The 22,550-nt window shown below is 39.7% G+C and overlaps 1 protein-coding gene across 1 annotated transcript in view; it reads left to right on the top strand.

The window, feature by feature from the left end:
• Window positions 1-15,928: 15,928 nt before the first annotated feature.
• cabp1b (calcium binding protein 1b) overlaps window positions 15,929-22,550 on the top strand; it is a 15,184-nt gene continuing 8,562 nt past the window's right edge. Inside the window, exon 1 of the mRNA XM_035668082.1 lies at window positions 15,929-16,390. Within this exon, the coding sequence (XP_035523975.1) occupies window positions 15,998-16,390 (393 nt within the window). The 5' untranslated portion in view covers window positions 15,929-15,997. The remainder of the gene's footprint in view (window positions 16,391-22,550) is intronic.

Genomic DNA, 22,550 nt, shown 5'->3' with positions numbered 1-22,550 from the left:
GCTGAAAAAAGTAGTATAACATCTAACTTGCAGAAGACGGAAGGAGAAGAAAGAGAGAGAAGAAGAAGATAGAAGAAGGGAAGAGCAGAATGAAGGAAGAAGTATATTACTATTCATTTAATCCCCCTACTGGGGAATAGTGTTTTTTTTTTTTGTGTTGGAACTTAACTTAGAGGGAAAAGGTGCTGTGGTGTGCTGTGTGTGTGTGTGCATGCATGGGGGATTTGCGCGCCAAAGAAGGTAGTATGTATCCTTTGTCCTTCTGACCAGATGTTTCAATGTCATGGAAAGCACGTGTTGGTGAGCACAAAGAGCATGAGGAAAGTGGGAGAGTTTGAATCCTCTCCTAGTGTGTGTCGTGCTATGGTTTGGCGCGAACATGTGTGTCGTGGTGATCTAGGATTAGGGCAGTGGCCGTAAAAAAGATGGACGTTAGTGGTATGCAAAGACGATGTTTGTACTGAAACATTGAAACTATCTAGCACGAGACTACAGTTCTACTATCCCAGTATCCTCAAGGTAATCAAGTCAATTTGTGTTCTTATATGTAGATTTTATTTTTTTTAGTTATTTAGATATGGTGGTGTTTGTATTTTTTAGTTATTTATACTCTTTGATATCTTTTTTTGTCTTGTCCGTGGCTGGATTGTCCAGTAAATTATTTCTATCATTTTCAATCCTGGTTTTTTGTGTGGTGGTTTGTGGTATTTTTGCGATTTGTGATTTTGGCGGTATTATGGTATTAGATAGATGTAATTTGATGAGATGATGTAATGTAGTATTCTTCTTCTTTGGCTTTTAATAGCTTCGGATGTTGTTCATTTTTATTTGTTTTTCTTTTCTTTTTGGTTGATGATGGGTCTGGGTGTCTTGAGGGATTATCTGATACCGATATTGGATATGAAAAGGCCGGTGTTGGGCTGTTTTATCAGCCTTCATGACACCAACCTTGGCTGCATTCTTGACCCCCTGCAGGAGGGGGTCGTACTGGTAGAACAATCAAAGGCTTTATTACTTACATACAGGCCGCTGTAGGAAAGACCATCTTCTTTGTGTAAAACACATGTGGCCATATTCCAACATTTCCCTTTTGGTCCAGTTAAACACTTCAAATAAACAAGTTAATGTTTAAAGGTATCCTTGGATCCCAACAGTACCATTGCGTTAATGCAGTCATGTTGGCAGCGCCACCTGTGTTCATTTGTCACATGGAGAGCAGTCCCAGCCACAGCTCCTGGAAACCTAAATACACATAAAACCCTTTCTGTCATAAAGTAGATCATTTTGTCTGAGTTTATCAAATCATGTGATGATGAAAAAATATATTTGCTGTTGAATGTATCTACAAAATAATTTACTAAAAACAGCTGGTCTGTACACTGCACAGTACAAATGGTTTCTATAGGATAAGATAGAGATATAGCTAATACAGGGGTGGGCATGTGTAATGTTAGTCGAGTACTTTCGATTTGGACCAATCAAGTCAGTTTACAGTCAGACTTATGTTTCTGTCATGCTGGTTGTTGTCCAATACGCTTCTCTGTGGTCAAACTGCTCCACAGCCCGCATGAAGTCTGAGTAAGGCTGAGCTCATGGACCAAACTATAATACTCCAAAAATAAACTTCCACTGAGCACCCTGAGCTAAACAATGCTCACCTATTCTGAGCAGGTGTTCTGAGCCAACTCAACATCAGTCTTCAAGTCCTTTCTGGTCCTGTCTCCATCTTTCAACTGCACCTCAACTTAAACCGTGTTGGACAGACTCCAACATTATCTCTGCTGATCCTTTGGCTGCAGCTTGCTGTGTTTAGGAAAATTAGGTTCATACCTGGCAAACCGGTGTGTCCAAACAGGCAGTCAGAACAATCACACAGGACAAAACATAAACAGAAATGTAAATTTAAAATGAGAATATACAACCTCTAACATTATTATTATTGAGATAGTATTTTAAATGTAACATGTTTCCTTAATGTCTGATAATTGTAATTTTATTTTTTAACATAGTAAATATATTGCATATTGTTCCTTTAAATGCAAAAAATAATAAAGTAATTCCACCACCATTAGTTGTGAAACCTCTGTGCCCATACAATACACGTCATACTCTTTTCTGCCTCTAAAAGCATCTTAAAAGTAAGTGTAATGTTGACATCAGTATCAGGTGTGACAAATGAGGAGTACCAAAGTGAAGTGAGTGAGTCATAAGATGTAATGAGCTTGTGATCTCTCACTCACTTGTGCTGAGCTGGTTGATGAGGCTACATCGGGGCTACCAAACAGAATGAGATTTCTTTGTGTTTTTGATGATGCAACACATGTTGATGATCCCAAATCCCCTAAATTCTCCAGATGGCCGGTCTACCCTCAAGCTCTGTGAAGTGGCACAAGCCCAGACTGGAAACATGACTCTCATGAGAGCAATGTTGCTGCCAGCGTCTCATTTCCAAATACAAATAGAGTAAGTTAGCACAAAGACCACAAAGCACCACAGTTTTAGCCATGCAGGTAACTGCAGCAGTGGAAAACAAGACTGAGCATGTGGGCTAGATTACCAAGACTGCCAGCCAGGGTGGAGGAAAGCCAATCTGATAATCCATCAGCTAATTGCACATCACTTGCATGATCACAAATGGTTAGCCTGTGGGGAGAAAAGACAATACAATGTGATATTTGAATGATCTGCTATATGCAATGTTGCTATATTTTGACCAACAATTAGCAAATGTACTAGTGTTTGTGCTAGAAGTGTCTCGGTGTAATATAGTTTGTCAGATTCAGATGTCAGATCATTTAATTTTTAATTTAATTTTTTTTAGCACTAACCCAGATCCCTTTGTTTTGCTCTGCCTGCTCCGTTTTATAGCCTCTGGTGGGCTGTAGCCACTGTCATGACCTGGCTCTTATGCCATGACGAAGGCAGGGAAATGCACACAGTTGTACTGGGAAATCAGTCATGTTAAAATTTAGAATTTGCTATGAAATGATAAATTGGCTGATTAGTGTTGCTGAGTCGATGTTTGAATGTGTAAGTTCACCAAACAAAATAATTAGTGTGGGAAAGAGAGAGAGATGAAAGGAATGGGGACGCTGATCCTAAATGCATTCTGGATGGACTGGCCACATGCACTATTATTATCTCCACCTATCTGGACCTGAAGAGAGACACAAAACACAAGCAGCCATCCTAGGGAAGATACAAACTGTGGCAGAGGCAGAGGTCCATCAACCTACAGTGCTGTCAACACTGCTCGACTGTCCCTGGTGGTCCAGTGTAGCGGTCACTGACCGAGGTGCTGAATGTGCTCTGGCAAAGGTGGTGTCTACTGTCGCTGTCCAGGGTGCTGACCCTCCGGCAAACCATATGAGTCCAGTGCCGCAAGAGTAAGCTGCTTTGACCCTGCCACTGCTATTTAAGTCAACTCAACTTTATTTATATAGCTCCTTTCATACAAACATGCAGCCCAAAGTGCTTCACATAACAAACTGAAACAAATGAAAACAAAAATAATAATAAATTACATTTTGCAAGGCTGAATGAATACAGTAAAAACAGTCAAAACATCAAAAATATAAAAGCCGATATATGAATTAACACGAAGGAGACAAATAATTTAAAAACCAATGAATAAAACATGAAGGCTATAATATTACTTTAAAGTAAAAGCCAGATTAAAGTGATAGGTTTTTAATTTCCTCTTAAAAATACAGAGAAAGCGTTCTAATATCCAGGAGCAGTGAGTTCCACAGTTTAGGGGCATAAAACACAATATTATGGGACACATAAGAAACATTTAAAAGATAATCAGTGAAACCTTAGTGATTTGGCTATTTATAATATCTTTTAACATTATCTTGAATTGAATATTAGTTTACAGTAAGCTGTTTTAATTAACTAATATAACTACAGCACTAATCGTGCCTGTAAGCTCTGCAGGATTTTTTTAAAATGAATCTACTGAGATGTTTCTCTCATTAATGGTTTTATTTTAGGAGATTTTTCTTACGTGAATCCAGGGATAAAAGATGTCATTATAAAGGCACATTTTGGGTTATACAAATACCGACTTTATTTGACTTAGTGCAGATGGTAGGGGTGTAGTCAGACCATATATAGTGTCTACAGTATGTTTAAAATGTTTAGTGTGGTGCAAATTAATGATGCATACATTTCATAAAGAATAATTTCAATACATGAGGGATTGTACATTGATATGATTTAAATGCATTCTGTCCAGTGCTGCCAATGGCCAGTTAAAACTTCAACACAAGGGGGAGATGGTGTGTATATTTTCATTTGTCTCCTGTCATGGCCAGTGAAACATCATCACTAATGTATAGATTCTGGTACCATCATTTCAACTTCATTCAGACAGAAGCAGTTTGGCGAAATCAATAGTCCATTAAAGAGTACGAATCACGGAGTATTTCAGTTGTAAAGGGTGTGCTTTCAAGTAAGATTGTTATATAGATAAAGAGGAAATTTCAGTGGTGTTAGAGAAGCCAGTTGAAGGTTTAGGTAGGTGGTGTAATGAAGTTCCAGATCCCTGATGATATAAATCTTCAGTCAGTTTTTGTTTTTTCACGTATTTGCTGGTATGCTTCTCTCAACCTCAAACAGAAAAACTCATTGTCGACCGGTGAGATATAGTCAACAGCAGAATGACTGGCAAAAATACTTGACTGTAAAACTTTCATTAATTTATTTTCATTAGTTATTTGTATAAGGGCAAAATTCATAAGAGTTATTCAGGACATTTTCAAATAGAGCAGGTCAGAGCTCTTAGTACATTTAGCAGAGACGCAAACAGTACGACGATGAGCAGCATTGGCGACGGGGAAAGGAAAATGCTTTTAGAGGCAGAAACCCCAAGGACAGAGGAAAACCCTTCGGCTCTAAGGTGGGTGGTCGTGAGCCTCGACCCCGAGTTGTGGTGAGGAGAGAGAGAGGAGAAGAGGACCTTCAGACAGAAGCAAGCGAAGACCGAGAGTGAAGCAACAAAGTAGCACATAGTGACTGATGATGATGACATGAAGAAGATGATGACGAGGGGGGGGGGAGGGAAACGAAAAAGAACGTGGGGCACATGAGCAGTGATCAATAGTTAGTAAATGTAAGTAGTAATATAATATTATTATAATATATAGCAATGGTAGATCAAGCAGGACATGGCAGGAGGTCCACAGGTTCCTGGAATGTGAGACGGAAGGACAGGACCAGGGAAAAGGAAGTTACGTCCCCTCCGCTCTCCGCCCCTGATCCGCAGTGAGAAAGGAGAGTGAGGAGAGAGGAGGTCAGTGCAATGGGAATCCCCCTGATGTCTAGGCCATAGAGCATAATACAGGGTTTTCTCAGGAGCGTCCACTGTCCAGCCTAGACTGTAAGCTTTATCAAGAGAGGAAGCTCTGGTAGAGCTACTCGTTAATATGTGAGAGGGTGTTGCTCCCCCAAGAGCAGAGAATGGAAGACATGGTTCGACGGAGAGGAGCTTGGTAACTGAAGGCTTGGTAACATGTGCTAAATAAGGCAGAATGTCTGACAGTACTCAGCCCCTGCACTCAGAATTTAAGCTACTTCCCTCTGGTTCCCGCCTCAGACAACCGCCAGCTAAAACTAACAGATATAAATTCTCTTTCATACCCTCTGCTATTTCTCTCAACTCTGTGAACGGTTAAAATCAGCCTGTTCTGTCACTAATGTGTACTTGACCTTGTACTCGTGTTTTTTATGTGGTTATGTATGCGTAGCTGTCCCCATTTTATCCGTATGTCTCTCCCTGTGTTGCTGTTGTTGTTGTGTTATTTATTTATTTTTTTTTGCTACTGCAGCAAAATTAATTTTCCCTCAAATACAAATAAAGTTCTTGAAGGTTGAGACAGCAGGCAGTGGATGGTAGGGAGCAGGGAGACACCAGTCCTTCCAGGCTGTAGTTTGCTTTGCTGTCACGATTGTTGTGGGTCGTCACAGTGTATGAAGTACCTATTTCAAAGGTAGTAGAGAAGCTAGACAGAATTAGAAAGTGGCTTAGGGCCCCAAAGTACCTCAGCAGTGTGACCTTGTATGGAAAAAGGATTTCGGAGCTCCCTATAACCAGTTTAACAGAATAAATGTGAAAAAGCGAGGCCGTAGATGACGCATTCAGAGTCTAGAGATGTAGCAGTACAGAATACAGAGCCAACCATCACAGCAAGGACAAGCAGCATTTTGACATATGGATTTGGTAGGGCAGACATGGGTGGAGGGTATGCTATTAAACATAGAACAATCTACATGGAGCAAAACAATTGCAGTTGGCAGGAGGAAACTGGTTGTAGAGGAGATTCAGAGGCAAGAAGAGGCTGCTACATGTGCAAGTCCCTCAGGCAAAGCAGGGCCAAGTAATGAGTTGGGAAAGTGTAGAAGAGAAAAAACTTGGTTGGAAGGAAATGTGGGGAAAGGAAACAGGCAGGATTAGATTCATGCAATTTATCATATTCTTCACTCCCCTTAAAAGTCATAGTATATGGTTTAGTGATGATATGTCCTTTATGTTTATAGGTATTACCTTCACTTTGATGCATTATGTTCAAGTGTAAAATAAAGCTTGTCTTAAGGGCAAACAACTGGAGACATGCCAAAGAATCAGTAAGCAACTATTGAGAGTCTCTCTAAGGAGTAAACTCTTGGATGAAAGAAGGTACATTTTGTTTGTTTGTCAGGGTGAACACATCAGGCAGCAAGCCATTTTAAACAAGCATGATGTAGGGCAGCTAAAAGCCTGAACACAGGAAACTGAGAGTAAATTTAAGTCCCTTAGTAAATAACTACCACTAATATGAAACCAAAGAAACGCGGTATGTTGTGTATTTTGAGGAGCTGACAGTAATATGTGAGGATACAACAGAAATGGCCTATGACAGGAAAAAGCTTAGATATATAGAGTTGGCTGCAGAACCAGAGGAGCGAGGTTGGAAACCTGAAATCCACCCACTGTAGGGGTTTTGTTGGCAGGTCTGTTTTTGACCCTGTTAACTCAACTTGGTATAGAAGAAAGGTGAGTGACTTAGACATCAGGTAAGAGCAGAATCTGTAAAGTCAACTCATGATGCTATAAACAGAAGTGTATGCTTTGGTGATTGCCAAAAGTGTAGATGATTGATTATATGGTGTGCCAGGCAGTATGCTGGTTAGTTTAGCACACTGTTAGTTGTTGGTTTATCAGGTTGTTTGGTTCATTTGGTAGCTCAATAGGCATGCTAATTAGCCTGACATAGTGTTAGCCTAATGTAGTGTGGTAGGTAGGAGTGTGATTTGTTGCTCACTTTAATGAGGTAGCTGAGGGTGATTGTTTGGCGTTGGTGTTAGAAAGTTGTAGTTGGTTAGCATGCTGTTAGATGGTGGACAAAAAGTGAATAAAACCTGCAGTGGAGGGCTGTGTTGATTGTGTGGGTGCCGGTAAAGAGGGAAGTGGTTGTTGAGAGAGTGCCCACCTGATGACCCTGTAGACTTATAATCACACACAAGTTAATTTTAATACCACGTCAAGAGATATAATTTAAGAAAAGTTTTCATAGGGGTTGCTTATTATTGGCTATATCATGGTGGTTGAACAATTGAACAGGCTATGGCGTTCACTGTAGTTTACTCTGGACAACTACAGTGTAAATATAAGGCTGGGTCATGCTGCAGTATCTGGTCTTTGCTTGGGTGAGAGTATAGGATTAAAAAAAAAAAATTTAAGAATGATTTTGGTACATTTTGTTGTAAATTGTTAAGGGATAATTAATACAAAGACTAATAATATTAAATATCTAATATAAGATTACAAATTAAAGCATCGAGACAGAAGTACTTGTCTCATTCTCTGTGGGACGACTGTATACCATTGCATCTGTTATAGCTGGATTTGTGCACTGCAGGGATTTTAAAGAGTAACTAATGACCTTTACACAACCCGTAAATAGAAAACCTAGCCAGAAAACACATGCATATTAATGTTAATTATTGTTGCATTAGCTTAGTGTCACAGAACTATTCTTTTCAGCACAACATAGTGTGGATGCCTGCAGCACTGCATTGTAATCACAAGAAGTCGGATCATTTACTTTCAATTATGAAGCCAATTAATCTCAGTAAAATATAAGTCAGTGTGTCATAATGTATATCTTCATAGTCGAGAAGCACACAGAGATGGTGCTGGAGCATATTTTACAAGGATACCATACTGTAGGTCGTTGTGTTCCTATAAATAGTGCATAGTTATTATTCTGCCCTCCCTGCGTCAAACCAAACCCCCCACCCACCCATGCCAGCCCCTATTCACTCAAATCCACCATCCTACAGTACTGTACGTGTGCATTACACCTTTAGTGCATGGGATCTTTCAGTCAGAGGCATCTTTTCAGCTGACTGTAACCTTTACTTTCTTAAGGAAAATGATTCATGGTCTCTAACATTTATTTGTCTCGTCTTTCCTAATGCGTAGTTTTTATCATATAATTGCTAACATGCTCTACAATGCACTCGGAGGCTGATAGATGAGTGACCAAAATATTGTTTTTTGTTTTTCTCTAAGGCATAAATGGTTCCAAAACAATTTTCATCTAGCTGAGTCACCACTAAAGCGCAAAAAGACAGAATAAAATGTAACAGAGGAGCTGGGGAAAGATGGACGTGTACATTGAAGATGTAGTACATTTACAAATAATGCTTAGAAAACAGCCAAAAACACTAATATAGGAGCAATATTATGGACAACATTTCATGCAAATTACTGCTGTTATTCCACTATCTGTTTCTAAAGATGACACATTGCAGGTATGAAAGGCATATAAGTACAAACATTTATCAGAAATATTGTCTTATGTTAATAAACTCCAGCCACTGAAATTGCTTGTTTTACTATATGACTTCTACATGGGAATTTGAATTGATTTTCACATGTGTATGGAACAGGAATCAGAATAAATATAGAATATAGCATATTTGCATACAGTTCTTCTATGTGAATATGTTCACATAAAATGTAGGTAAACACCTAATATGAGTGCTTCTTATCTAGACACAATGTACCCATAAAATCCACATAAACACAACATTTGTACTTAGAATTAGAGCTCCAAATACTGCATTTGTTCTTTTATTAGTAAAAATCCACCAGCAAGTTGCAGTAGTCTTTATTTCACTCCTTTTATCCACCACATTCAAAGTGAAACACACCTGCTGTGTCTGGTAACAGTAACACTGATTGAACTGCACCAGCCCTCCATTTACAGAGATGAAACCATTATTGGAGTGGGTGGAAATTAAGCAGTTTAAGCTCAAAGGAATTAACACCTCCTCATACAGCTGAGGCTGATTGGAAATAAGCACATGAACACATCACCCTGTCCTCTTACCCACCCATTCAGAGAGTCATTTCAAGAAAATGGATGCTTTTTTTCTGACAGTTTGTTAGTCCAATGTGCATAATGAGCTATCAACTAGGTTACGCTGTTACACCTGTTGTGTTATAAACATTTCTTAACTAGCTCTTTCGTAGCTAACAGTGCTGACTGACAGCTACAGTTAACTGGTTATCTTCCCTGTAATGCAATAAAGCTCAATTTAATGATAAACACTGACTGTGTTTTTTTTGTGTTTGGCAGTAACAATGCATTGCATTTTGACTCTGCGACCAACGTTTATCTTCCAACAGAAATTTTACCTTGTTTAAGACCCTGTGGCGACATCGTTGCTACAGGTAAATAAATAAAAAACAGGCTTGCTGAGATCAGCCTGATCTCCCCAAAAGCAGTAGCACCAGGCACACACTTCCATGACAGACCCCAGGCTAAGACTGTCAACTGCACCTGGTCTTCTTATATGTGCCTTGTAGTAATGTACCACAGATAGATTACTTTGCCATTGGCAAGTGCAATTAATGTGTATAAATGTTAAAGTATAATATTAAAACAAAATGTTAACACAAAAGGAATTGGGCAGGAAAATCCTTAACCTAGCATGTTTATAGCTTCCTAGGATGGTTGTGACTGTCAGGACTATCTCGCGTAGGAACGCAGACTGTAGAATTAATAACAATGGTAATAACAAAGAAGGGATGGAAAACAGTCGGCTTCCACAGTATTTTGGTTGGTTCACTTAAAATAAAAACAATTGCTGGCACTCAAACGGTGCGCAATTTCCTTCCTTGTCATACACATTCAACCAGTTTGTGATGCCACATACCGCACGTCTGGTCCTGGGTGGAAAACTGAACGTCATGTCAGGAAACCAGATATGTCTGGTGTTGAGATACGTTCTTAGACTGCAGGGACTTAGATACAAAGATTTTAAGTGACACAAATATCCAATATTTCCAATTGATATAGATATCAAAGACACATACAGACATGCATTTTTGTTTAGTTTTTTTGTAAAAAAGATTCAGATACTAGTTGAGCTAATAATACTAATACCATCCTATATCCCTGAATAAAACATATTAATGACCATAAATAGGTTTTTTAGTTATTCTCTTCTCAAAGTAATTCAAAGAGTATTTAAAATAATATAAAATAAATAAATAAAATAATTATTTTACTGACTTGTCAGTTTTATTTGTTAAAATCTCTTAAAAACTCAACTCGCAAAAGTTAATAAAACCAATTACATTCATACTTCTTTGAAATGAACCAGTGCCCAGATAAACAAAAGCCTCCTCGGGCCTCCTCCTCCTAGAGAAATTACAAAGAGAGGAAAAGGAAAAACATCAGAGAGCATGTTAACAGGAAGCCAGTAAGTGGAAATACTCATAATTTTCAGGAGGAGCTGGGATGCAACCTCTAACCTGTGAACCACTACACACAGAAGAATAATCACATGTCCTAATGATTACTGTCATTTGACCCAAAACTTTATAAAGTTTATGTAAAGACTGCTTTGTTGTTCATAACACACCTCCCTCATGATCCACTGCTATTTACTGACTTGTTTATACTCAAGATGATGCACAATGCTCTAGGTCCTAGGACATCTCAATAACTGTAATATGTACAGTCCACACCACCACTTCCACTTCAATTACTTTGCCCTCTCACATTTATAAAGCATGTCAATGTTTTCTAATGACTGTGGGGACTGAAAATCCATTGTCAGGCTAGAATGATGTTACGTAGCATTTTACAAGTATGGTGAAGGTTAGATTCAGTTGGCTACACTAACTGAATATTTCAATCCCATTTTCAGCCATGCATTTTCTCCACGGCCAAGGGCTCAGGATGTTGTTACTTTTTTCAATCATCGGAGTAGCTGTGAGTGTCACAGGCTAGCCCTCCTCCATCCTGCCGGGCTGACGGTGCTGTTGAGCCTGACACTGTGGATGATTTAGGAGAAGATGGGCCTAAACAGGTTAGTCTCCACACCTACCCCATGAGCCCTGTTTGGGAGTAAGAAGATATTTTTTGTAGCAGAGGAGGGACTAGCTGGAGTATGTGGCTTTCTGTCATTTTGATTAATTTCTAAAACATGTGCTTTATTTGTATACCTATGAGATTTTTCCTTGTTAATCCGATTATTAGGAAAGCAACAAGATGGCATTATATATATATTTTTTTTTTCCTTAAAGTTTTCTCGTACCATGAAATGGCTTAATTTTCAATGTGCACGACTATGTTTGCACTTGCCAGTAAGTCATTTGGTGCATCCCTGCTATTAGCCTTGTGCCCCCCGGATATTTCTTCAAGCTCCGACACTGAAAACATCCCTGACAACACCATCTGTGAGATTAGAGAATAACTTTTTTATTTGTTGCCTCTGCCTTCGTCCATCACCATGTTTCCAAATGCTATAATAACATAATAATATGCTGATAGCACCAAATGTAATATAGATATCCAATGTTAATAAGAGTGAGACTTTTGCTGTTGTTTCTAATGCATATAGGGAAAAACAGCCCTGACGATGACAACAACTTCTGCAGTAAAAGTATCCTGACACAGTTTGCAAATCTAACTCCAAATGACTCTCAGCTGCTGCGTCGGACTATAAAAAGAAGCATCAAAAATGATTCAAGCAGACCTCCCAGCACTTCATGATAGATTCAGACTTCTGTTCTGAGCAATGACAACCTCATCATACACACTCAAACTGAATTTAATCAAGTGTTTTTTTGACAAATTCTGTTCCATTTCATCAATGTTATTTTTTTATTGGTGTTTTATTTGTCCTCTTTTTTCCAGGCCATTATGTAAATCTCTTTTCCTGTTGAACTAGTTATTGGCCACTCACACTGAGAGAAGTTTTATGTACACTCCATGAGGGTTTTGCACAATTATCAATATTTCCATTATACATGAAGAAACTGTGGTGGTCCTTTTACTTTGGATAGTTCTATCACATGATGGTCTTGCAAACTTGCATGACAGAAATTCAAACATATTCCAGGAACTGTAGTGAAAGTTATTTAAGAGGGACTGACTGACCAAATGGATGAATATTTGATTATTAAATAAACTGTGCTGTGGTTCAGTGGAGCATTCAGTTAACTGTAATATCAGTTTATTGATGACAGCATGGCTTTCATCTGAACTCGAAACTTGAGTTTTGTCAAAGTATCAATTTCTAGGTAAATAGTGGTTCCACGTGATCCTGATGGTCTTATTTTAGTGTTGATATTACATCCTACACAAAGTCCTCATTAGATGAGTGGGCAAAATGTTTTGATGATTCAGATGAGGGAGCTCTTTCTTCACCTTGTAGGCCCCAAGCTGCTGTGTGGTTAATTATTTATCCCACTGATGAATCTTTCAGTAATACCAAACTGTGCCGGGGGACAAGGTTAATAGGGAGGCAAGATGTGATCAGAGAGTCAAGGAGGGGGGGCTTTCAGGATTAAAAAAAAACTGTCCCATGTCACTGCAGAAAGTACAATACAGGATATATAAGTCTGCTTTGTTTGCATTTCAACTTCAAAAGTGATTTATTCTAGGATGAAATATTAAAAATTATGAAGAGTACCACAAAAATGTCAAAAAATATGTTTCAATTTTGCTCACAGTTAAAATTCTGATCTTTTCCCCTTACAATATATGGCAGTATTTTGTGATTTATTAATTTTTATAATGTCTTTTATTTGATCAAAGATGTTATTGTCTGTAGTCTGGGGTCCCTGTCTCAGCTGGTCCATGCACTCCTGTGGTCCAATGTTTGCAATAACCTTTTCTTGAATTAGATTGTATTAATATTTAATATTTTATATATGCAAACATGTTTACAGGTCATTCTTAACTGGTTTCAAAACTCTAGAATAATTGAGCAGATGGACCTTCTTCTTGTTTTGTCTAAAGCTCATTATTCTTCACCCTGGGCATCAACTGTATACTGCGAGATTACATTGCATATGTTCCCAGTAACTGTGCTGCTTGTGAAGAGCAGCAGCTGTGTGCATTGCAGCGCTTGCCATGAAAAGTTAGTTTTGCCATCTGACTGTGCTGAGTGTTGGAGTAGGTGATGTCGGGGTGGTAGGGTTTGGGGGGTGGGGATAAATGCAAAAATAGAAAGTGACATGGCCCCAAAAAGAGTTATAAAAAAAAGAAAGAAGAAAACATTTTAGCGTCATCTATTTAAATTATTTCTATTTTTTTCTCTAGTATATATGTTATGCTAGTATTTAGTATGTTTATATTGTTTATTACTGCACACCACATTTTCCTGTTGTTTTTTTTATTCTCTGTCTCTGTGGACATTAAATGGGCCATATTGCACCCTGAGGCTTGTATGTCCCCTGCTGCAGCCCAATGTCTACAGAAGGGGGGTGCAAAATAGAGAGGGAGGGGCTTATGAAGAGCAACATATAAAGAAAATGCTAGAGATATCATTTTTATTTTTAATAAGCAATTTTCAGCCATTTTTTTTAAAGGAATGACATGATTCAAAGTTAAGATCAAAACATGAGGATCTCTATTGATTCATCATAAAAAAAGAGAGGATGTTCATAAGATAATATGGTTACACCTGATAATGACTGTACAGATTAACAATGGTGTAGCATTGGTGACACTTGGTTGCACTTGATGAGATTCACAGAGGATGAAAAAGGTAGTTGAGGAGTTAAAGCAAGCCGATGTTGAAGTGTGTGTGGGGGGAAGGAGGATATAGGCACGATGGAGTGAAGATACTTTGCCTCTCCCTGGAGCAGAGGAGGCAGAGACACAGATGTCAGAGAACAAAAATTCCCCAGAGAGAAGAGGGCAAAAATCTGCTCATTTCTCAGCTTTGCACTGTGAAACACAGTTCGTGAGAGAGAGAGAGAAAAGAGAGATGGAGAGAGAGAGGGAGTGTGTGTCTAATTGGCTCTGTATATTAACATCATTACATACTTTTTGCCCTGCATCCCTGGACATCTGCTGTGAGAATTATGACCCTGGGTGTGCAGATGGGATAAGACTGAAAGATTGTCACGCTTTTATTTTCCTTTTTTTTTTTTTCCTTTTGAACTTTGCTGTTATTATTTTGAGTTACCCACAGTCAAATGTTCCATTATATTCACGCCTTGGCACCATTGTTATACTCAGATTATGCAATGTTGTTTGTATGGGTAGGATAAAAATGTTTTTGACTCATGCAGGCAAAAGTTGGAAAGCTAACTGAGTGTGAATTTTTAAGTTAAAGTAAAAGAATATATAAAAATAACAGCAGAAATGAATGGGCAGGGGAAGAGACTATGGGTTACCTAGATAATATAGTATATATAAAGTATATGAGGCCAAAGTCTTTTGCTCAGAGGGATTTGAAGGAAGATATTTTAACCAAACAAGGAGAAATTTAGGACTCCTAACAACTGAAAATGTACTTCTCAAAGGTCTTTGTGAAGGTGAAGATGATCATGGTGATTGTTGTTTTTTCTGATCTCTTTCAAATCATTTGTTTCAAAAACATTCAACATGGCCACATGACAGGACTCATGAGGTCCAAAATAAATCAATGTTGTTTTATTTCACTCTTGAAGATTTACTTCTCTCTCTGAAGTAAGTGGAATTATTTCACTTTGTCATCCTTTTGCTCTTTTATTTACACCTTTCCATAACTTTTGCTTTATTTTGAGTCTATTTTACGTTGGTCCAGGGTCTTCAAATTGTGTTTAGTTCATGATAATCGGCTCTAATATGCTTTAAAAAGACCTCAGTCCACTGGTGTTAATGTCATCAGACACTTGTTGAACTTAGAGTGAATCTTTGTGGGTCTAAAATGTGTCCATTGATTCTTGTGATATATTTAAAGGTGTGTTTTTGAAAACATGTTAATCAGCTCGTAACGGACGCGCAAACAGTAGTCCTGCAGTAACAAAACAGACAGCAAATATTAATCAAGCAGGCTCATTATGCGAGAAACGATCCGCAGTGACGTGGGTCTTAATGAACTGTGCGCGTGGACTGCGTGTGACACGCGGCAGCGCAACACAGTGCTGTCATCCAAACTTAGCGGAGCCCCCTGTGAAGCGTCAGACTGACCGCCTGGCAGCCAGATCAGGCTGTGCGCTTCATCATCTACCGCAAATGCAAAGTCAGGTAGCTCATCCTCATCCCCGCGGACTGTGACAGTGATGGTCCAGAGTGTGGATGTGGATTAGGGAGCTGGGGTCCGACTGGCTGATGCTGAACACCTGCACGTGGCGGAGGACTGCCTTCTTTTTGCTTTACTCGACCTCCAGCCTCCAGCGGCTCCATCACTTCGCCTGTCAAGCGAGAGAAAGAGAACGATGAGCTCTTCTCTCCCCAAAAGCGAGTCCGCCACTTCTCTGCTGAGACCATCGGGGCTCAACCGCAGGTCCGGGCACTCCAACAGTGGTCCACGGGATCACCGGAGCCACCGCACTCACCATCATCCCGTCGCAGCTGGAGGCAGCGACGATGCAGGTTGGACGGAGGAGAGCGAGACGAGCGCACGGAGACCTCTCTGCCAACCAAGGCACGCCGACTCTCGAAATGTAGGTGATCACCGGGTGCAAAGAAGCCACTCTCACCGGCAGACGAGCCCCATGGATGATGGTTACGCAAATGAAGATGTGAGACACAGGGCGAGTCGGCATCAGAAAGAGCGCAGCAAGTCCACCAGGTCCAAACACCCCCATCATCACCATGACTCCTCTCGAGGTGAGCTGCCTCCCGCAGCGCATCACCAGGGCGGCTCCCGGCAGGACAGGAGGACCTCTCCAACGCAGTCTTATCCAAAGCAGCAGGACGACGCGGCTTTCTTCTTCGAGACCAGGGAGAGAGTGATCACGGGGTCATCCTCCAGTCTCAGCTCTGACCAACCTGCCACCAGCGCACCTGTCCAGCCCGCAGCCAGCCGCACATCCAAAAGACTGAGCGCAGCCGTGTCTGAACATGACTCTAGTCTTCATCCCATAGTGAAGTCAGTCTTTGGGCAGGTAAGTGGACATTGAGAGCAAATTTTACTTTTAGGGAAAAAGTAGATTCAAAATACAACCAAAGGTGCAAAGAGTTTATCTTTTATTATTTTTGATTACCAAATTACCATCTGAGCTTTATACCATTATAATGCATCCAAAAAAAGTCAATTTGAACAGTATCCTATTGCTCAAAGCTCACTCATGCACTGTTAAATGTGTGGGTGTTTTGTCGTGTAACACAATGCAAAGGGCAAAATTTCAAGCTGTAAACAAATCATCGTCAGCAGCATCATGAATCCATGAAGAATCCAGATTCAGAGCATTTGGTGCAAAATGTCAGTAATATAGTATATAGTAATATAGTCAGTATAGTTTGATGTACGTAGTTTTAAATTCTCTTCTTGTCCAGTAAAAAACAAACAAACAAAAAATGTTTTATATGACACAGAGGCTCTTTAATTGAAAAAGAGAAGTTACACATAACCCCCTGAAAATAAAGCTGGTTCAGGTACAATGATGCCAATATGGAGACCTTTGCTTTAATATAAACACAGTTATCAATATTGTTTAGTCAAGTTAGATTTATTTTACATACAATGTCTCGATGGGCTTTAAAAAAAACTCTCTAGCCTTGCCGTGGAAAATTTGGGAGAGGCATTTCAAAGAGAGATCCCCCTCCACGGACAGCTGGGGGTGCAATTGAAGTGGGGGGAAGCAACTAAAAATAAGTGAGCCAAGTCAACTCTCAGTCAACCATATCATGAACAAAGTGAGAGTTTGATATTCTAGTCTTTTACTGCCAAATTCACTGTGGCGTGGAGGCTCATTAAAAGTGTATCGCAGCTACAGAGCTGGTTAATCGACAGCAGGTTGGAGGTTCACAGGTGAACCCTCGAACTTATTAAAGCCATGTGTGTGACCCCAGTTGAGCAGATTAAAAATGGATGCATGTATTCAGTCCAAATCTGGCCCCTCTATGTATCTGGTATCCATCAGTGTCACGCGGGGCGGGAGGGGGGAGATGCTGGTCTGTCATGCATCCTAATATGAATACAGCCGCTTTCATTGTGACTGACACCTGAGCAACGGCAGGGGGATCAACTTTCCCACTGTGTGGAAAACTTTTCAATGATGAGAGCTTGTCACTCACTCACCCGCACACACACAGGTAAGTAAACAATTTATATACACATTGAGGTGATAAAAAATCATTCACCTCAAAGACTTTTACTGACACTGTGGTGGGTGAGGGTCAACGGCAAATCAAGGGTGTATCTCTTCTTCCCTGCATCACCTGTTCACCTACTAATACACCAGTTTTCTTCGAGGTACCGCACGTCTCCCGTGACTCCATGCAGTTGTACAGTTCAGTAGCTTGTCTATTCCCTCCCATCTTTTTTTCTTTTCTTGTTTCATTGAAACCCTTCCCTCTGTGATAAAAAGCTCAAGAGGAGACAATTACCTCCCCGAACGCTAATGTGTTACAGAAATAACTCCTCTCAATCCAGGCCAGAGCTTCAATCAGTCTTAGGGGTTCCAGTGAGGCAAAATCCATGCAGCGGTGTGCTATATAAAGTCTCTGGAGCTGCTGCTGCTGCTGACGTGTGTGGAAATGGAAATGGAAATATTTTGGCATTTCCATCAAATCTATAAATGATCAGATGAGCAAAGTGTTGTGTTGTATATTTGAATAGATATGTTGGCAAATGTTACTGCAGTTGAGAGGTTTTTTGGGTGAGAGGAATGTGAACTATAGATGAAACAAATAACAGGATTATGCGGTTATCAACTCACATTAAACACATCCAGTCAAAGGTTTAGACACTACAAAGTTTGTGTGATTTCTGTGATATTGTCACTGTGAAGTTAAGTCACATCAGACACAGCTGTCGGTAGTCAAAATAGATTCCTGAGAAGTGGTGCACACCAGTGTTTGTGTGAAAGAGAGAGAGAAAGGACTGAGGTATGTGCGAGAAAGAAAAGAAAGAAAGTGATGGAAGAGTGAATAAAGCTGAGAGAGTTTGTGCATGCATATTTTTGTACCTGCTCAGCATCTTACTAAAGCCTTTTTATTTTAGTGACCACGCAGTCATAATAACATGCCGTTAATGTTCCTTGAATAGATGTGGCAGCCAGTGCAGTGCAGAATGCGGGGTGAGATATTACACACTACAAATGATTTCATTTCGTATTTCTTATGTAACATCAAGATCTGCATACAATCCCAACAGGACTCATTCGCTGCCAGTGGAGGAAGCTATAAATAGCCCATCAAGACCTGATTATGAGAGACTGGAGGAGGGCAGAGTGGGCTTTTCTTTCTTGTCTTAGTAAAAATATTCCAAAATCCTCGGCAAAACATGTACCTGAAAAATTTTGAAACTGATAAAATAGACCTGCTTTTCAGCATGTGCCGACATGTTTCTCAAAGCTACACTTTCATATTCATTAGATGAATCATGATTACCAAAGACGCTAGTGTGGGGGTTAGAATAAGGACAAATGTGAATGTGGTTAACTGTTCCGAATGTGTTTTGCAGCTTGTTTACAGATACATTGTGGAAATGCATGTATTTAAAGCTGGCGAACACAAAACTCTCATTATTTCAGCACATTCAGTCTTTTAAACCTTCCAGGTTGCACCAAACACCTTGACCAAGGACAGAGCATGAGCAGTGTTTTTGACCCAGTAGAAATTCAGTTGCTATTTTAAGAGATTCTGAACAATCACCACATCCTTCAGTTTTTGTGACCTTAAGTGACCTTGACTCACAAACCCTCACTGGATATCTGGAGATGCGGTAGAGACCTGTTATCGAAAGACGTGTGATATCTGCTGCTGAGAAATTGTAATTGAGGCGATGGCAATTTTCTTTTCAAATTAAATTTAGATGAAAGGATATGTATGTTAACCAGCAGAGGGAGCAAGTACCATTTGCACTAATAGGTCTGAACTCAAAGTGTGTGTGTGTGTGTGTGTGTGTGTGTGATAGAGAGGAAGAGATTAACAGTCCAGTGTGTGTCACATCAGTTAGACAAGAGAAGTGAAAGGGCAGGGGAAAGAAAGTGAAGGAAGCGAGGCAATTGGATAAATTGGAAGAAAGACAAAGGATAAAACAGGAAGAGTGACTCTGCTGGAAGACTTGATGATTGCTATGTAAGACAAACTCATCAACTCTCACCTTCCTGCTCCCACCTGACAGCTCTGAAGACAATGTGAGGAAAGATCTTAAAACACAGATTAGCCCTTCACTTCCTCGCCTGGTTATCCTGTTACCCATCTTGTACTCGCGTGCACTGATGTTTCCTGTCTGCCTTTCTCTCTTCTCCCTCTTCTCCCTCTTCTCCTCTGACAGGGTCACTCTGACCTTGATGACGTCTGAGAGGGAGTTAAAAGCGAGAGAAGGCATGCTTTACAAAAAAAACCCCAGCCAAAATAAGTGGAGAAAAAAAGGCAGAAGGATCTGGGTGAAAATGAGAGGAAAGAGAGCAGCAGCATCCTATTCACTGCAGCATATGCCTCCAGTCTAGAGTATAACAGGCTATTTTTAGACACAGATGGATATTTTTGTATCTGTGCTAGCAAAGAAGGAGGTAGAAAATTCACTCTTTGGTTAAATCCCTTTTTGAGATGAGGATTAGGCGGTGAAATGTAAGAGCCTGTGCGCACTATACTGCATGCGCTGCAAGTACACACGTGTGTGATGATGCTAAATATTCATGGGGACCTGAGGCTGAGAGGAAAAATCAGTGAGAGACACTGCGAGACAGTGAAATGAGACAGAGGACAGGGGATAAATGAGTCAGAGGAAAAACAACAGGTTTAATTGACTGAAATGAGACATGTCAATAGTTTTTCCAATGCTGACGCACTAGACGTTTCACAAGAGCTGGTTTGCACATGAATCTGAAATAATACAAAAATACCAGAATAATCTGAATGAACGTTTTAGCCATTCTGATTTGACTGGCTGAGTCGTCAGTTTTGTTTATTCAAAGTGCAAGAAGATGACGCAAGTGTGCATTGTATGTTTTTTTACAGCCTAGACGTCGTCTGATGACGACAAAAAATATGAGCACAAGAAAAATCCCATTGTGTCCGTGTTTACCCATTTGAATACTCTATGACGTAAACTCAGCAGCTGTAGAGAAATGATCATGTTTGACCATGAAATGATTACATTTCATTCTACTTTGCAATTAAAAAAGGAAAATGCTAAATGTTGCCTTCTAATAGCAAAAGACCAATTCTCATTTTTATTTAAAAAGAAAATGTAAATGATGAACGCATGAGAGCTTATTACATCAATCCCTTCCTTTGCCCTCCTACATCTCTCAGCTCATTTAACAAACTGGATGGCTGTGTGGCTGAAACAGGATTATATTTGACCTCAAAGTCTTCATTAAAAAGCAAATGCAGTGTCCACTGTATTTTAATATTCAGCAAAAATCTATTTATTATGATTCTGTGTATGACTCCGGAAAAATGGTGCCCCAATAATCGTCGGATATCTTCTCCTGAGATGTTGTTGTTGTATGTAGTGTGTAAGCAGTTATGTAAATGTGTAAAGTGTGTGTCTGTGTGAGTGAGCAAGGGTGAGGGAGAAGGATAAAGCCAGACAGAGAGAGAGAAAGAGGGGGAAATGGATCTCATGCCCGTGCACACTATGGTCTGACATTATGAGAGCTGACGGCTCCTGTGTCTGACGTCTGATGTGTTCTGAAGTTCACAATGAGCCTCCGGTGAGAGGCTGGATGAATCATCCGCAGAACAACACAGAGGAGCCGCAGAGATATTGAATGGGAGCGAGATGTGAAACGACTTCGGCGTGAATGTGTTTATTAAAATAGCAGAGAATAGACAAGGTCGAACAGGAGAGGGAAATAAGGATGTTCATTAGTGTAGCAATGGCCGCCAGTGAAGTTACCTCAGGAGTGAATGCTGCTGGTAAAAACCTGAAATTAGGGTTTATACTGTGTGTTGTGGTTTGTAGTTTTAGACAGTGGTTGAAGATGTACTCAGATGTTTAAAGTCTAAGAGTGCTTTGCTTATTGTTACATGTGTTGGATGTTTGCGTTTCACTGTGCAGAAAGATGTGGGCAGTTTGACACTAGAAGGCTGTTTTAAAATGAATCCACTGAAGGGAGACAGGTTCTTTGTGCTCACCTCAAACTTTAAAACGTGTATGTACAAGCAGAGTTTGGAAGCCAGCCATGGGTCAGTATGCAACTTACTTACAAGTATGATGTGTAAACTTGAAACCTGTACTTTTCAGTGAAGTAGGAGAACTAATGAGGGAGAAGGAGTAGATGTTTTTTAGAGCATTTTTAATAAGGTAATCAAAATGTTTATATGTCATAAAACATGTCTGGAGGGGATCTTTAGCTTAAGTAAAAGTAGCAATACTAGTACTCAATACCAGCAAAATGTACTTAAAGTAAAAACAGAGTAGAGTTTTCTATTATTATTACAAAGATGCAGCATTTTAATGTTGTAGTTGGTAATTTTAACCATTTTTATATTACATTCAGTACATTCAAGGTATAACAATTAAAGACTTGAATTGTTATAAGCTGATCATATTTTTTTGTAAATCTGCAAAGTAAACATAGCTGTACAATAAAGTACAATAGTTTTCTCTGAAATGGAGCAAAAGACGTCTAGTATATAGAATACAATGGAAGTAAAAGTACCTCTAAATTATACATAAATACCTGTACATTGTTACTTTCCACCTCTATTTTTAGGTGTTGAATCTTTAGAGACACTCACCTCTTCAGTCATAGTACTTTACAATAAACGTGTGTGTGCATGGTGTGTGTGTGTGTGTGTGTGTGTGTGTGTGTGAATGAGAGAGACTAGGATAGAGTGTATTTGCATTTGCACATGTTCGTTTGCATCCTCTGTGTTTCAGAATCCATGTGTCATTTTTCTTGCACATTTTGCCTTTGATCTGACTCTATGCCCTTCAAGCTTAATATGACTTTGTGACGCATCTACATGTGTTGCGTGTGTGTATGTGTGTGTGTATGTGTGTGTGTGTGTGAGGAGTAGATGCTAGGGGAAGAGTGGGGAGAGATGTGGGAGAGTATGGGGTGAAAAGAGAGAGCGGGTGTTATATTTTTAGCTCCACAACCCCACATCCGTGTGTGTTTAATCAAGTGTGTGTGTGTGTGT

Source organism: Morone saxatilis, unplaced genomic scaffold, assembly GCF_004916995.1.
Source record: "Morone saxatilis isolate NCDOM2014 unplaced genomic scaffold, NCSU_SB_2.0 Contig21, whole genome shotgun sequence".
NCBI classification, from domain to species: Eukaryota; Metazoa; Chordata; class Actinopteri; family Moronidae; genus Morone; species Morone saxatilis.
Note: the sequence above shows the minus strand (reverse complement) of the source record. Positions and strands in the feature narration are given on the sequence as shown.